At 41.4% G+C, this 18,184-nt stretch overlaps 1 protein-coding gene across 1 annotated transcript in view; it reads left to right on the top strand.

Annotated features, from left to right (window-relative positions):
• Positions 1–4,476: 4,476 nt before the first annotated feature.
• NLRC4 (NLR family CARD domain containing 4) overlaps positions 4,477–18,184 on the top strand; it is a 49,607-nt gene continuing 35,899 nt past the window's right edge. Inside the window, exons 1-2 of the mRNA XM_027554969.1 lie at positions 4,477–4,744; positions 17,575–17,701. Of these exons, the coding sequence (XP_027410770.1) occupies position 17,701 (1 nt within the window). The 5' untranslated portion in view covers positions 4,477–4,744; positions 17,575–17,700. The remainder of the gene's footprint in view (positions 4,745–17,574; positions 17,702–18,184) is intronic.

The raw sequence follows: 18,184 nt of genomic DNA, 5'->3' as shown, positions 1-18,184 counted from the left end.
ATTGCAAATAGTTGCTGGGACACTGATCAAGTGTATTTACCCAGATGTCCTGCTTCCCGTACCCCTACCACTCTAACTCACAGAATCATAAATTAGATAGAGATCAGAACTAACTTAACTTTCCACATAAAGCAAATGCTAACCTCCTAGAGAACTGATGCCAATTAATTGCTAAGACAGTACTTTACACGACAAGTACAACAGAACCCACTTCAGCGAGTTTAAGCAGAAAAGGAATTTACTGAAGATATCAGATAACTAACAGAATCTTTAGTGGGGTGCAGAGAACCAGGCCTGGAAGGCTGTGTAGGCAAGAACAGGTAATTTCAGTGCTGGGTCGCTTGGAAACCCTACTGTCTCTACCTCTGGACTCAGGTTCTGCAGGACAGAGATGGAGCAACTATGCCACTGCTTTCACAAGAGGGATGTCTCTATGCTGTTTCACCAGGATGGCTTTCACACTGTGACCCCTTGGCGCTCCATTGTAGTCTTATGTTAGCTTCCCATCAGCAGAACCCTGAGGGTAGGTATGTACTCGCTATCTTCAAGGAACGCTGTGAACAAGGATTTCTACAGACATTTGGAGACAGTGTGGGAAGGTGAGGGTGGGATGATTTGAGAGGTTAGCATTGAAACATATACATTACCATCTGTAAAAGAGATATCCAGTGGGAGTTTGATGTATGACTCAAGGAACCCAAAGCCAGAGCTCTGCAACAACCTAGAGGGGTGGGAAGGTGAGGGAGGTGGGAAGGGGGTTCAAGACGGGGGGGACATACGTACACCTAATGTCAACTCATATTGATGTATGGCAAAAACCATCACAATATTGTAATTATCCTCTAATTAAAATAAATAAATAAAATTTTAAGGACTTCCCTGGTGGTTCATAGTTTGGGAGTCTGCCTGCCAGTGCAGGAGACATGAGTTCAATCCCTGGTCCAGGAAAATCCCACATGCCACAGAGCAACCAAGCCTGTGTGCCGCAGCTACTGGGCTCGCGTTCTAGAGCCCGTGTTCCACAACAAGAGAATCCGCTGCAGTGAGAAGCCCCGTTCACTGCAGCTAGAGAAGACCTGCATGCAGCAGCAAAGACCCAGTGCAGCTATAAATACATACATACTAGAATAGGGAGAATATTCAAAAAAAGAAAAAACTATTTAATAAATAACTTTTTTTTTTCTTTTAAGAAAAAAGGGTTTCTGGCTTCTGCTTTGTGAAAGTGATTGTCACTCAGTCGTATCTGACTCTTTGTGGCCCCATATACAGTCCATGGAATTCTCCAGGTCAGAACACTGAAGTGGGTAGCCTGTCCCTCCTCCATGGGATCTTCCCAACCCAGGGATCGAACCCAGGTCTCCTGCATTGCAGGCAGATTCTTTACCAGATGAGCCACCAGGGAAGGATTTAGGAATATGGATTTCATAATTTGGGAAACTGTCCAATTATTGGAAGGGTATTTTAAAATTCAAGGAGAGTAAAAGATAATCACCAATTACCCCAAAGAAGTACATTACCTTAAAGAAGTATCTTTAGGCTTCTTGGCATTTTGAATGAGATTCTGATTCCTTGTAAACAGCATTTATTTGTCATAAACATCAGAGACCTGCTCCCTCTTCCCTAGGCCACGTCCCTGTGGGCATCTGAACACAGCTATCATTACCTCCTTAAGGTGTTTTTTTCTTCTTGCAAAATATCTCCAGCTATTTCAAATGTTAATTTTAGGAGAGGATTTCAGTTGCCTTGAAAATCAACAATCAGTCCTTCCACATTTAGTTTCTCTCACTAAAGCCTCTCTTATATTAGTGTATCTGAATTATTAGGCCAACTGTAAGGAGTAAGGATGGGGAATTATAGATTTTTAAAAAATATTTTATGTATATATATAAAACAGAGAATAATAGACACAATATACCCCTACTTCCTAAAGGAGTTAGTCAAGAAGTTTTGACTCTCCTTTTTAAGGCATACAAGGAAGTTACCAAACATGAATTAGCCCAGTAACTTCCCCTGCCACTGATTTTCTGGGCCAGAAGACTAGCAAAATTCTAGAACAATTAGAATTATGAGTTGCAGGCCCCCAGGGAGGAAAGTATTGTGACTTTTCCTCTCCTTTTCCATTATACTGAGAGTAAAAGGCATGAGTATCTATAAATGTTTAAAGTCACAGAATAGCACGCAGGTGGTATTTTCAGATACAGTAGCTCAGATGATGTTCAAAAAGTCCTGGAGCAGGCTGGCTAGCCACCATTTTCCTGCTAAGAAGCAAGATGAAACCCACACTTGAATTTAGGTCTTAGGTCCAGATCCCTGGGCATTTCCATTTTGCCACACTCCCCGGACGAGTAAAGGTTGGGAAGAGACTGGGAAGAAAAGTAAAAGGGCGAGGGACATAGCTCTTGGAACTTCTTCAGGATGTCAAAATTTCTAGTACATTATCCATTCTAAAGCTGAGCTTCCCAGGTGGCAACAGCAAAGAATTTATCTGCCAGTGTAGGAGATGCAAGAGATGCGGGTTTGATCTCTGGGCTGGGATGATCCCCTGGAATAGGAAATGGCAACCCACTCTAGTATTCTTGCCTGGAAAATTCCATGGACAGAAGAGGCTGGCAGGCTACAGTCCACGGGGTCACAAAGAGTTGAACACAGCTGAGTGAGCACAGCAGAGCATCCATTCTAAATGTATTGAAAACACCTGACTGCAAATCTGTTTGCAAAGCAAAGTGATGAGGCCATATGGAGGATGTGCTTGAATGAAGGGGGATATCATTTTGTCATTTTACCATGACACACTACAGCATTAGTCTCCTGTAGCTGCTATAAGAAAATAACACAGGCTAGGTGGCTCAAAACAACAGAAATTTATTCTCTCACACTCTGGAGGCCAGATGTCCCAAGTCGGCATCACTGGGTGGATACCAAATTGTCAGCAGGACCACACTCCCTCCAGAGGCTCTAGAAGAAAATCCATTTTTTGCCTCCTCTAGCTTCAGGTGGCTGCCAGCATTCCTTGACTCACAGCCGGTCCAATCACTGTCTCCATGGTCACATTGTCCTTTCCTTTTCTGTTTTGAATCTCCTTCTGCCTCTCTTTTATGTGGACACTTTTTTTATTGCATTTAGTACTTACCCAGATCCAGGGTTATGCCCCCATTTCAAGAGCCTTAACCATATCTACAAAGATACAACATTTACCGATTCCAGGGATTAAGACTTGATACATTAATATTTGGATGGCCCACTATAATCACATTTCCACATTCCCTCTTTCCATCCTGTTTTACATCGTCTGTTATTATAAAAGTAATAGGTGTTTGTTAAAGAAAATCAGAATATATGGATAAACAAAAGAAGAAAATTTTAAATTATCCCCAAGAGATAAGTACTGTTTATATTGTTGGTGCCTATCTTTATACTTGTTCTCTGTGAACATACATTTACATATGGATTTCATTAAAAGTTCAAAAATCCAGGCTGATAGCACAGCTCCTGGTCTCACTTCAGAGAAACCCTTCTCATAAGTTGGGAAACACTTGTTAATCCCATAGAAAACCAAGAATGTTGAATTTATTTAGGGTAAAACTTCAATGTCCCTCTATATCAGATAAGTTAATGTCAGAAAGCTCTTTTTGAAATAAGTTTTGTAACATAAAAAGTTCCTGATTGTGCCAAGGTAGGGGAAACATTATGCAATAACGGCATTCTAAAGACAACTGCTGGGGGAAACGTCTCCATTCCTGAAGCCTGGTGTAAACCTGCTTCCTGGAGCTTGTGCTTACAAGCTCTTAATGTGTATGTACAAGTGGGAGCCAGTGACTCTTCAAAGTCAGGAGGATGCCCTGACTACCATCATGGGACGGATCAACGGTGGTGGTCCATTTGCTCTGTGTTAATCTTGCTCAGGACTCTGGTGACAGAAAGTATGCATTGGCTAAAGTCTCCTGGAATCCGAGGGCTTCTCAGGTGGTGCTGGTGGCAAAGAAGCCACCTGCCAATGCAGGAGACATAAGAGACACGGGTTCGATCCCTGGGTCAGGAAGATCCCCTGAAGAGGGGCATAGCAACCTACTCCAGTATTCTTGCCAGGAGAATCCTATGGATAGAGGAGCCTGGCAGGCTGCAGTTCATTGGGTCACACAGAGCTGGACACAACTGAAGCGACTTAGCGCACACACACTCTGGGACCCAAGGTATAGATGATAAGTATGACTTTGGCTGTGGTAGCAACAAACTTTAACTAACTAAATCAGCTCATTTCATTTCTCTTGCTTTCTGTCTTGGTTAACAAGAAAATTAATATACATTAAATGTTCAAAACACGTTATTTTCATTTTAAGCTATAGAATAATAAACTAACAGCAACAGGACTCACATTTTGTGAATAAACAGGGAAAAAATGAGTAATTCCTTTCCTGATGTGAATTTCCAGATTTGCATCTTTTAAGCTCATTTCACTTGTACTTACACTCATCTTCTCTTTTTGAACTGGAAGTTCATACTGTGTCCAAATCATTATTACTATGCTTTGAAGAAAAAGAGGAACTTGTCAGTGTTTGCCCTTCCCTTACAATCCCCTGCCGGGAGTGGAGAGACTTCGGACCTACAAGAATACTGGATTTTGTGATGAAACAGAAAGCAAATGAAAACAAATTTTATTTTCATTTTTAGCCACATGACGAGAAACTTTTATTTTAAAAGTGTCTTTTGATCCATCAAGAAGAGGGCAACCGGATTGCTCAGCCAGGTACTGTGGGGACAGAGAATGGGGGACTAAGTGGGTTTTGGAACCAAATATTGACATTTGGATTTACATTCATTTAAAGTTTGCTTCTGGTGGGTATGAAGCCTTAACTCTAAAGAGTGCAGTGTTGCATGACTGGTTGGATTTGCAAGCCGGGAGACTTTAGGAGTCAGGAGTCTGGTCTGCTGGGGTTTCATCCAGTTTTTCAAAACTGAGGTTTAAACTAACGTTAAGTCAGAGGGGTGCATCTGTGTTTACTGTGAGACACAGTGAGGGGAAGGACTGTAAAAATACTTTGGGGCTTTATAGATATGAAACTTACTCTCATTCATGAGACTTCTGTTACAGTTGCAAAAGTTCAGAGCTGAAAAGCCGTGGGGGCACTGCTCAGTCCATCCACTCCCCTGAATTAGGAGAAAGCTGCTATCTAGACAGAGAAGTGAAGGATGCTTGGAGGACCCCTGTTATTGATAGGGTCTTTACAGACTTTATCTCAGTTAATCCTTACGACCCTGGAGGAGAGAGGTGGAAAATGCAGACAGACGTCAAGTGACTTGCTGCAGATTATGCAATGATTGTCTAAAGAATTGTCTAAAGATGGGATACGACCCCACTTCCTGCCACTGTTCTCTTAACAGTTCAGCGACCTTCTATAATACTAATTGTGTTAGCCTGCTCTGGCTGCCATAACTAAATACCACAGACTGGGTGACTTAAACAACAGAAAGTTATTTTCTCACAATCCTGGAGGTTGGAAGTCCAAGGTAGACAGAATGTTGGCAGGTCTGTCTTCTAAGGCTGCTCTCTTAACTTGCAGATGGCTTCCTTCTCCCCGTGTCCTCCCATGATCTCTCCTTGGGGCATGCATCTCTCAGGTCTCTTTGTGTGTCCAAATCTACTCTTCTTATAAGGACACCAGGAAGATTAGAGCTTCAACATATGGATTTCAGGGGGGTGGGGTGAACACAATTAAGCCCATAACATTAACAGCAACAGTAATCTGTGAGATTTCTGGAGTCTACTGGAGATCTAAGTACATTCTAGACTACAACCTTTTTGCTCAAAAGGGAGACAGATAATACCCACTGGTCAGCTCTGTCCCAACTGCTGTCCTGTTTAATTTTATTTATTTGTTTATGACTGTGCTGGGTCTTCGCCGCTGCGTGGGCTTTTCCCTATTTGTGGTGAGTGGGGCTACTCTCCAGTTGCGGTACATGGGCTTCTCATTGCTATGGCTTCTCTTGTAGAGCACAGGCTCTGCGGCTCTCAGGCTTCAGTAGCTGAAGCACATGGGCTCCGTAGTTGTGGCTCCCGGGCTCTGGAGCACAGGCTCAATAGTTGTGGCTTAGCTGCTCTACGGCATGTGGAATGTTCCTGGATCAGGGATCGAACCCATGTCTCCTGTATTAGCAGGCAGATTTCAATTCACTGTACCACCACGGAAGTCCTAACAGCTTATTTCTAATTTTATCCATAAACTGTAGAATGCTCCATAGACATGAGTTTTATGGGTCCTGAGGAAATTCAGTTCTCTAAAGAAATCATGTAACCATTTTGAAGAAAATACGTGTTTTTAGAATTAGTCTAAATATTATTTTCCAAAGCACAAATATAGGAAAAGGACTTCTATGTAATTCAATTATTCTCTGGACATTTTGCTTCAGGGTGAGGGCTGGGGGTGTTCAGAGCTATAGTCAGGGTCCAAGGGAGCAGCTGCTCACAGTCTTATTCTTTATGCCAGTGGGTAACAGAGTGGATGACCTGAGCTTTGGACTACAGGCAGCATTTATTCTTGAGAGAAATAAGTAACAGGTCAACAGTCTGACTAGGTTTCCTAATCTAGTCACAGACTTCTCTGTGGGTAGGAAGACTCTCCAGTATCCAAACTGAATACAAATTTTTAACATCTTTAAAATCAGCTGAGATTCCTGCCTGATGATCCACGTAAAGTTTTAATCACTTTTGCAGACAAGGTGACTGGATGGCTAACTTTGGGTCTAGTTTATTCTGTTTATATATGAATATAAAGAACTTCTTGGCTCCTTCCTGTATCTTCTTCCTCTTTTTTCTGTTCTCACTTAAACTCTGACCCATTCAATGGGAGTCTGATCCACCAAGGGCTGTGTAGGAAGGGAAGAAAGAAACTATAGCAGCTGTTATCCTTTCTGTGTACCAGTCACTATCCCTTGATTGAGGATTCCCAGCCTGTCAGTGCTAGAGCTGGAATTTACCTCAATCCAGGCATCAAAATACAAAATAGGACCTTGCTCACACTCAGGAGTTGTCCCAATCCTTGTTTTCAGGCTCTTTTCCCCATAGCTCTTACTCTGTGCAATTTCTTCTGCCTAGAAATAGCCTTTCCCCTTTCAGTTCAGATCAGTCGCTCAGTCGTGTCCAGCTCTTTGTGACCCCATGAATCCCAGCACGCCAGGCCTCCTTGTCCATCACCAACTCCCGGAGTTCACTCAGATTCACGTCCATCGAGTCAGTGATGCCATCCAGCCATCTCATCCTCTGTCGTCCCCTTCTCCTCTTGCCCCCAATCCCTCCCAGCATCAGAGTCTTTTCCAATGAGTCAACTCTTCACATGAGGTGGCCAAAGTTACTGGAGTTTCAGCTTTAGCATCATTCCTTCCAAAGAAATCCCAGGGCTGATCTCCTTCAGAATGGACTGGTTGGATCTCCTTGCAGTCCAAGGGACTCTCAAGAGTCTTCTCCAACACCACAGTTCAAAAGCATCAATTCTTTGGTGCTCAGCCTTCTTCACAGTCCAACTCTCACATCCATACATGACCACAGGAAAAACCATAGCCTTGACTAGACGAAACTTTGTTGGCAAAGTAATGTCTCTGCTTTTGAATATGCTATCAAGGTTGGTCATAACTTTCCTTCCAAGGAGTAAGCGTCTTTTAATTTCATGGCTGCAGTCACCATCTGCAGTGATTTTGGAGCCCAAAGAAATAAAGTCTGACACTGTTTCCACTGTTTCCCCATCTATTTCCCATGAAGTGATGGGACTGGATGCCATGATCTTCGTTTTCTAAATGTTGAGCTTTAAGCCAACTTTTTCCCTCCACTTTCACTTTCATCAAGAGGCTTTTTAGTTCCTCTTCACTTTCTGACATAAGGGTGGTATCATCTGCATATCTGAGGTTATTGATATTTCTCCCGGCAATCTTGATTCCAGCTTGTGCTTCTTCCAGTCCAGCGTTTCTCATGATGTACTCTGCATATAAGTTAAATAAGCAGGGTGACAATACACAGCCTTGATGTACTCCTTTTCCTATTTGGAACCAGTCTGTTGTTCCACGTCTAGTTCTAACTGTTGCTTCCTGACCTGCATACAAATTTCTCAAGAGGCAGATCAGGCGGTCTGAAATGCCTCCCATCTCTTTCAGAATTTTCCACAGTTTACTGTGATCCACACAGTCAAAGGCTTTGGCATAGTCAATAAAGCAGAAATAGATGTTTCTCTGGAACTCTCTTGCTTTTTCCACGATCCAGCGGATGTTGGCATAGCTGTGAAAAGAAGAGAAGTGAAAAGCAAAGGAGAAAAGGAAAGATATAAACATCTGAATGCAGAGTTCCAAAGAATAGCAAGAAGAGATAAGAAAGCCTTCTTCAGTGATCAATGCAAAGAAATAGAGGAAAACAACAGAATGGGAAAGACTAGAGATCTCTTGAAGAAAATCAGAGATACCAAGGGAACATTTCATGCAAAGATGGGATCAATAAAGGACAGAAATGGTATGGACCTAACAGAAGCAGAAGATATTAAGAAGAGATGGCAAGAATACACAGAAGAACTGTACAAAAAAGATCTTCACGACCAAGATAATCACGACGTGTGATCACGCACCTAGAGCCAGACATCCTGGAATGTGAAGTCAAGTGGGCCTTAGAAAGCATCACTACAAACAAAGCTAGTGGAGGTGATAGAATTCCAGTTGAGCTATTCCAAATCCTGAAAGATGATGCTGTGAAAGTGCTGCACTCAATATGCCAGCAAATTTGGAAAACTCAGCAGTGGCCACAGGACTGGAAAAGGTCAATTTTCATTCCAATCCCAAAGAAAGGCAATGCCAAAGAATGCTCAAACTACCGCACAATTGCACTCATCTCACACGCTAGTAAAGTAATGCTCAAAATTCTCCAAGCCAGGCTTCAGCAATATGTGAACTGTGAACTTCCTGATGTTCAAGCTGGTTTTAGAAAAGAAAGAGGAACCAGAGATCAAATTGCCTTTCCCCTTTATAGCCTGGTAACTTTAGTTTCATTTAAGAACATTCAAAACTTACCCCCACCAGGTAGTTAAATATCCCTCCATGGAAGACCTGCTGCTGCTGCTGCTGCTAAGTCACTTCAGTCATGTCCGACTTTGTGCGACCCCATAGACAGCAGCCCACCAGGCTCCCCCTTCCCTGGGATTCTCCACGCAAGAACACTGGAGTGGGTTGCCATTTCCTTCTCCAATGCATGAAAGTGAAAAGTGAAAGTGAAGTCGCTCAGTCATGTCCGACTCTTTGGGACCCCATGGACTGCAGCCTACCAGGCTCCTCTGTCCATGAGATTTTCCAGGCAAGAGTACTGGAGTGGATTGCCATTGCCTTCTCTGATGGAAGCCCTACTGACATTCAAACTTTTATTGACTTCAATTCACAATAAGTAAGACATCACTACCCAGTGCCAGGATATATAAATAACTGAAACAAAACTTTCACGAAAAAATATAGAATAGTTACAGCATTCTGATAGTTTAAATTTTATTTCACTTTTTAAATTATATTAACCGTAATACACTTCAGAAAATATCAGTTCAGTACAGTCACTCAGTTGTGTCCAATTCTTTGCAACCCCATGAACCACAGCAGGCCAGGCCTCCCTGTCCATCAACAACTCCCAGAGTCCACCCAAACCCATGTCCATTGAGTCAGTGATGCCATCCAACCATCTCATCCTCTGTCTTCCCCTTCTCCTCCCACCCTCAATCTTTCCCAGCATCAGGGTCTTTTCAAATGAGTCAGCTCTTCACATTAGGTGGTCAAAGTGTTGGAGTTTCAGCTTCAACATCAGTCCTTCCAGTGAATATTCAGGACTGATTTCCTTTAGGATGGACTGGTTGGATCTCCTTGCAGTCCAAGTGTCTCTCAAGTCTTCTCCAATACCACAGTTCAAAAGCAGCAATTCTTCGGCACTCAGCTTTCTTTATAGTCCAATTCTCACATCCATACATGACTACTGGAAAAACCATAGCCTTGACTAGACGGACATTTGTTGGCAAAGTAATGGCTCTGCTTTTTAATATGCTGTCTAGGTTGGTCATAACTTTGCAAGGAGCAAGCGTCTTTTAATTTCATGGCTGCAGTCACCATCTGTAGTGATGTTGGAGCCCAAGAATGTAGTCTCCTACTGTATCCACTGTTTCCCCACCTATTTGCCATGAAGTGATTGGACCAGACACCATGATCTTAGTTTTCTGAATGTTGAGTTTTAAGCCAACTTTTTCACTCTCCTCTTTCACTTTCATCAAGAGGCTCTTTAGTTCCTATTCGCTTTCTGCCATAAGGGTGGGTTTATCTGCATATCTGAGGTTATTGATATTTCTCCCAGAAATCTTGATTCCAGCTTGTGTTTCTTCCAGCCCAGCATTTCTCATGATGTACTCTGCATACAAGTTAAATAAGCAGGGTGACAATATACAGCCTTGACGTACTCCTTTTCCTATTTGGAACCAGTCAGTTGTTCCATGTCCAGTTCTAACTGTGGCTTCCTGACCTGCATACAGGTTTCTCAAGAGGCAGGTCAGGTGGTCTGCTATTCCCATACCTTTAAGAATTTTCCACAGTTTGTTGTGACCCATACAGTCAAAGGCTTTGGCATAGTCAATAAAGCAGAAATAGATGTTTTTCTGGAACTCTCTTGCTTTTTCGATGATCCAGTGGATGTTGGCAGTTTGATCTCTGGTTCCTCTGCCTTTTCTAAAATCAGCTTGAACATCTGGAAGTTCACGGTTGACATATTGCTGAAGTCTGCTTGGAGAATTTTGAGCATTTTTTCGCTAGCATGTGAGATGAGTGCAATTGTAGGGTAGTTTTGAGCATTCTTTGGCATTGCCTTTCTTTGGGATTGAAATGAAAATTGACCTTTTCCAGTCCAGTGGCCACTGCTGAGTTTTCCAAATTTGCTGGCATATTGAGTGCAGCACTTTCACAGCATCATCTTTCAGGATTTGGAATAGCTCAACTGGAATTCCATCATGTCCACTAGCTTTGCTCCTAGTGATGCTTCCTAAGGCCCACTTGACTGCACATTCCAGGATGTCTGGCTCTAGATGAGTGATCCCACCATCGTGATTATCTGGGTCGTCAATCTTTTTTGTACAGTTCTTCTGTGTATTCTTGCCACCTCTTCTTAATATCTTCTGCTTCTGTTAGGTCCATACCATTTCTGTCCTTTATTGATCCCATCTTTGCATGAAATTTTCCCTTGGTATCTCTAGTTTTCTTGAAGAGATCTCTAGTCTTTCCCTTTCTGTTGTTTTCCTCTATTTCTTTGCATTGATCACTGAGGAAGGCTTTCTTATCTCTCCTTGCTATTCTTTGGAACTCTCCATTCAAATAGGTATATCTTTCATTTTCCCCTTTGCATTTTGCTTCTCTTTTTTCACAGCTATTTGTAAGGCCTCCTCAGACAGCCATTTTGCCTTTTTGTATTTCTTTTTGTTGTGTATGCATTGATCCCTATCTCCTGTACAATGTCACGAACCTCCGTCCATAGTTCATCAGGCAGTCTATCAGATGTAGTCCCTTAAATCTATTTCTCACTTCCACTGTATAATCGTAAGGGATTTGATTGAGGTAATATCTAAATGGTCTAGGGGTTTTCCCTACTTTCTTCAATTTAAATCTGAATTTGGCAATAAGGAGTTCATGATCAGAGGCACAGTCAGCTCCTGGTATTGTTTTTGTTGACTGTATAGAGCTTCTCCATCTTTGGCTGCAAAGAATATAATCAATCTGATTTCAGTGTTGACCATCTGGTGATGTCCATGTATAGAGTCTTCTCTTGTGTTGTTGGAAGAGGGTGTTTGCTCTGATCAGTGTATTCTCTTGGCAGCATTCTATTAGCCTTTGCCCTGCTTCATTCCATATTCCAAGGCCAAATTTGCCTGTTACTCCAGGTGTTTCTTGACTTCCTACTTTTGCATTCCAGTCCCCTATAATGAAAAGGACAACTTTTTTGGGTGTCAGTTCTAGTAGGTCTTGTAGGTCTTCATAGAACCATTCAACTTCAGCTTCTTCAGCATTACCGATCAGGGCATCGACTTGGATTACCGTGATATTGAATGGTTTGCCTTGGGAATGAACAGAGATCATTCTGTTGTTTTTGAGATTGCATCCCAGTACTGCATTTCGGATTCTTTTGTTGACCATGATGGCTACTCCGTTTCTTCTAAGGGATTCCTGCCCACAGTAGTAAATATAATGGTCATCTGAGTTAAATTCACCCATTCCCATCCATTTAAGTTCACTGATTCCTAAAATGTCAATGTTCACTCTTGCCATCTCCTGTTTGAACACTTCCAATTTGCCTTGATTCATGGACCTGACATTCCAGGTTCCTATGCAATATTGCTCTTTACAGCATTGGACCTTGCTTCCATCACCAGTGACATCCACAACTGGGTGTTGTTTTTGCTTTGGCTCCATCCCTTTATTCTTTCTGGAGTTTTTTCTCCACTGATCTCCAGTAGCATATTGGGCACCTACCAACCTGGGGAGTTCATCTTTCACTGTCCTGTCTTTTTGCCTTTTCGTACTGTTCATGGGGTTCTCAAGGCAAGAATACTGAAGGTTTGCCATTCCCTTCTCCAGTGGACCACGTTTTGTCAGAACTCTCCACCATGACCCATCCATCTTGGGTAGCCCTACATGGCATGGCTCATAGTTTCATTGAGTTAGACAAGGCTGTGGTCCATGTGATTAGATTGGTTAGTTTTCTGTGAGTGTGGTTTTCAACCTGTCTGCCTGCCCTCAGTTGATATCATGACCTGCTAATGAGTTCAGCAGTTTGAAAAATTGTCCTCAAGGACACTCTTTCATCCTTTGACAGCTTTTCTTGCTTCTCTTGCCTCTGAAAGCCGCAGATGCTTGGCACCTCACACCGGTGCACTGGGGTCCAGTTCTCTGGTGTCCCATACATGAGTCATCTAGGAAGCTCCATTTTAATCTCGTTTATTTGTCCAGTGATGAAAAGTTTGGCCCTAAGAGCATGACTATTTGTATCTTAGCTGGGTGTTCGTCACATATTTGACATTTAAACAAATCATTTCAGACGCTTCCCTCCTTTATATAATTTAATTTTTAATAATAGTCATATGACAGGATTAATGATAGTAATGGCAAAAAGGAAACTCAGTGACAATTTTCTTTTTTTTAATTTAATGTGGCAAAATACATGTATCATGATATCTACCATCTTAACCATTTTTTAAAAATAGACATTGGATTTTATTTTATTTATTTTTTGGCCACACCATATGGATTGTAGGGTCTTAGTTCCTGGAACCAATGCCTCTGCAGTGGAAGCAGAGTCTTGACCACTGGACCGCCAGGGAACTGCCCTATCTTAAGCAGTTTTAAGTGTACAGTTCAGTAGCAGTTATGTATATTCACACTGTGGTAGAATCTCCAGAACTTTTGCATATTGCAAAACTGAAATTGTCTCCATTAAGCAAGAATGCCCCATTTCCATTCTCCCAACATTTCCTGGCAACCACCATTCTACTTCCTGTTTCTATGAATGTTTTGGCTACTCTCGACATTTCATGTAAGTTAAAACACACAGTTTGCATTTTTTATGACTAGTTTATTTCAGTTAACATCATGTCCTCAAATTTCAGAAGTATTGTAGCTTATGACAGTAGCTTCCTTCCTTTCCTTGGGACAAGATAATCTCTAAATCTGTCCATGTTGCAGCAAATAGCATAATTTCATTCTTTTTTATGTCTGAGTAATATTCCATTGTGTATATATACTACAACTTCTCCATCCATTCCTCTGTTGATGGACATTTAGTTTGCTTAAACCTAGGAATATTATTCAGCCATAAAGAATGAAATGATGTCATTTGAAGCAGTATGAATGGATCTAGAGATTATCAGAGAAATTGAAATAAGTTAGACAGAGAAGACAAATATCATAAGATACCACCCATATGTGGAATCTAATTTTTTAAAAAGAGATACAAATGAACTTATTTACAAAGCAGAAACAGACTTACAGATAATGACAACAAACTTATGGTTCCAAAAGGGAAATGTCCGGTTAGCAGGGAGGGACAAATTAGGAGCTTGAGATGAACATACACACCAGTGACCTTCCCAACCCAGGGATCAAACTCAGGTCTCCCACATTGCAGGCCGATTCTTTACTGTCTGAACCACCAGGGAAGTCCCAAACATTCACGCACTACTATATGTAAGATAGATAACCAACAAGGACCTACCGCATAGCACGGTAGGTTCTACTCAATATTCTATGATAAACTGTATGAGGAAAGAATCTAAAAAAGAATGAATATGTGTATATGTATAACTGGATCACTTAGCTGTAGACCTGAAACTAACACAACATTGAAAATGAACTATACTCCAATAAAATTATAATATTTAAAAATAAATAAAATATGATTCCAAGGTTTCAGGCATCAGTCCCAGTGTTCTGTGTCTTGCATAGCTCTTTCTGCCCTGAGAAATAGAAATTATATAACTTGTTTTCTACTACACAGACTAGGGAGGATTCACAAGTCTGGCCTGGTGAGCTTCCAGGAAATAAATTTTAAGTGTTTATATAAAGCTTATTCACACTTTCTTGATCTAGAAGTTACACAAGAAACAGCAGAGAACTGAAATAAACCAGGCTCTGAAGAGAGGGAACTCTAAATGTAGGCAGAAGGGTTGAACTGCGACACCCCATAGCACCCACAACTTGGAAAACAGGAGGTTTGATTCTAGGCCTTAGGTGCTTTAGGAGCTGCATCACTATTAATGTTCGCCATCATTTCCTGTTTCTCTGTTCTGATTGCTTTTGCTATGTAATAAACTGCCTTAACTTGGACGGTAAAAATAAAACAAAACAAATAAAATAAATATGGGAATGCAAACAATTCTCAAAAAGAGAAAAATTGAAGAATTTACACTACCTGATTTCGAGAGTTACTATAAGGATACAGTAATCAAGACAGTGTGATATTGGCATAAAGACAGACATAAATCAGTGGAACAGAATAGAGTCCAGAAATAGATTCACAAATTCAATGGGTAAAAAATATTCTTCTCAACCAGTCATGATGGAAACATTGTATACCCCAATGGAAAAAAAGTGAAACTCAACTCCTTATCTCACATCATAACCAAGAAAATTATCTCACAATGCATCAGTGGGGATTTCCCTGGTGGTCTAGCAGTTAAGAGTCTGTCTGCCAGTGTAGGAGACACAGGTTCAATCCCTGGTCCAGGAAATAAAATCACACGTGCTGTGGAGCAACGAAGCCCACGCACCACAACTACTGAGCCCACAAGCTCTGGAGCCCACGTGCTGCAGTAAGAGAAGCCACTGCACCAAGAAGCCCATGGATCACAGCTAGAGCGCAGCCTCCACTTGTTAAAATAAGGGAAAGCCTAGGAGGACCAAAGAAGACCCAATGCAGCCAAAAATAAGCAGACAAATAAATGAATGGGACCCAAATAAAATCTAAACTTACAAAACCTCTAGAAGAAAATAGGAGAAAATCTTTGTAGCTCAGTATGAGAATGATTTTGTTGATAGGACACAAAAAACATGAATCAAAGAAGAAAAAATTAGTAAGTTGGGCTTCATAAAAATAAAAATGTTTTGCTCTTCAAAAGATGCAGAAGAATAAAAGGCAAACCATTGTACTAATCATATTTTTTATTTTCCATATTTTATGGAAATAGAAACATATGTTTATAAAGATACTTGTCCATGAATGTGCATAGAAGCTTCATTCATGACAGCGAAAAACTGGAAACAAACCAAATGTCTATCAACAGAACTAATAGGTAAATGGAACTTTTCCAACAGTGAAATACCACTCAGCCATTTAAAAAGGACTGAACTATCAACATCTGCAAACAATAAGGCAAAATTTAACAGCACAATAGTAAGTGAAAGGAGCCAGACACAAGAGTAACACTACATTTGTCCATTTATATGAACTTCCAGAACAGGCAGGAGGTTCCCAGGTGGCTCAGTGGTAAAAGAGTCTGCCTGCCAATGCAGGAGACTCAGGAGATGTGGGTTCCAACCTTGGGTTGGGAAGATCCCCTGGAGGAGGAAATGGCCACCCATTCTAGTATTCTTGCCTGGAAAATTCTACAGACAGAGGACATAGGTGGGCTACAGTCCATAGGGTCGCAAAGAGTTGGACACAACTGAGCACACATGTTGCCCTAATGGTCCGGTAGCAAGCGATGAGAATGAAGACAGAACACGAAATCCAGTGCAATGAGTCAAGGGACCTGCAGCCTCTATTGGACTGAGGTGCAGAGTCCACTCTGAGTCCAGGTTTTATTCCTAATTGCAGACTACAAGACTTTCTTTGATCTTATCTTTCTCAAGACACTACACTGACATAGTCCAGATCTCCTTGTTTTCCCACCCCGGGCCTTCCCCGTCTCAGCTAGTCTTGGACAATTAGCAAGTGTGTAGGCAGCGTTCACGGTGAAGGCAATGGCACCCCACTCCAGTACTCTTGCCTGGAAAATCCCATGGATGGAGGAGCCTGGTAGGTTGCAGCCCATGGGGTCACTGAGAGTCGGACAGGACTGAGCGACTTCACTTTCACTTTTCACTTTCATGCATTGGAGAAGGAAATGGCAACCCACTCCAGTGTTCTTGCCTGGAGAATCCCAGGGACGGGGAAGCCTGGTGGGCTGCCGTCTATGGGGTCACACAGAGTCGGACACGACTGAAGTGACTTAGCAGCAGTAGCAGCAGGCAGCGTTCATGCCTGACTCTGACCTGGTGTTCCAAGGTCCATGCTTTCACAATCCCAGTCATACTCCCTTCTGGGTCTGGTCTTAGGGTTTGTAACAAGACGATTATTCTAAGAAAAACATGAAAGATAATCATTAACACAGTTTCTTAATATATGCTGTTTTTCCAGGTGCTATTTCTGTGAAATTTCTCAAGGCTGTGAAAGTACATTATTAGGAATTCCCACTATACACACACACACGTGCTAGAATGGGCAAAAGTAATTTATAGTTAAAGAAATCAGATCAGTGGTTGCTTTGATGGGGACTATAAAGAGGCACAAGGGAACTTTCTGCACTGATGGGAATTTTCTAAATCTTGACTGGGGTAAAATTAACTTTGGTGTGTACATTTGTGAAAGTTCCTTATATTTTATTGCTTGTAAAGCATATGTCAATGAGATTGATTTTTAAAACGAGGCAGTTTTGGGACTCCCCTGGAGATCCAGCGGTTAAGATTTTGCCTTCCAGTGCAGGGAGTGTGGGTTCAAGCACTGGTCAGGGAGCTAAGACCCCATATGCCTCAGCCAAAGAACCAAAACATAAAACAGAAACAGTGTTGTAACAAATTCAGTAAAGACTATAAAAATGGTCCACATCAAAAAATCTTAAAAAAAAAATGAAGCAGTTTAATACTTAACTGGTACAGAAAGGTCTCAAAAACTTCAGTAGATGAAAAAAACAGATGTCAAATATTATGTAATCCGTGTTCTTCTTGGTGTGGAAAAAAAGGACAGTGACAAGGGTTGCCTCCTGATAGTTTCTGTCTTGTTAGTTTTACAGAATGAGGAGCCATTTTACAGAAAGAAGAGGATAATATTGGAGTCATTATTGGATTTCTCCATTTGGAAATAACATTGTCTTTTAGATACAGAAAGCTGGGAAGGTTTTATTCAGAAAAAGTAAGTATACTAAAAATCAAACCTGCCTGGTTACATAGTGTGCTTTCAAATATGGGTGGTATTGAATAGAAAAATCAATTTATACCTTCCTTTGATCAGTTATATATGGAATTCCCATCATATATTCTGTGATTTGGAGAATTCAGTTATAAATATGGTGGCCTGTGATAAATGGCAGAACCACAGATAAGCCACAAAGAGTGATGGTTTTAAAATATTGGTTCCCTGCCATCACCTGCTCTAACATTGTGTAGATCTAAGTGGCAACCAAAATGTAATTCTTTCCACCGTGATGACCATGTCTAGAGTATGCTGTCCAATGTAGTTAGTAGCAAGTAGCCATACGTGTCTATTTAAAATGTGAATTTAAATAAACAAAAATTAAATAAAATTTAAAATCCAGTCACACAGTCACACAAGCCACACTTCAACTGCTCAATAGCCAATGTGGTGACATTCCAGCTGAAGTTAGCAGTAGGGATC

The sequence above is a fragment of the Bos indicus x Bos taurus genome, chromosome 11, assembly GCF_003369695.1.
Source record: "Bos indicus x Bos taurus breed Angus x Brahman F1 hybrid chromosome 11, Bos_hybrid_MaternalHap_v2.0, whole genome shotgun sequence".
Taxonomy (NCBI): domain Eukaryota; kingdom Metazoa; phylum Chordata; class Mammalia; order Artiodactyla; family Bovidae; genus Bos; species Bos indicus x Bos taurus.
The sequence above is the reverse complement of the archived record's forward strand: the minus strand, read 5'-3'. Positions and strand labels throughout refer to the sequence as shown.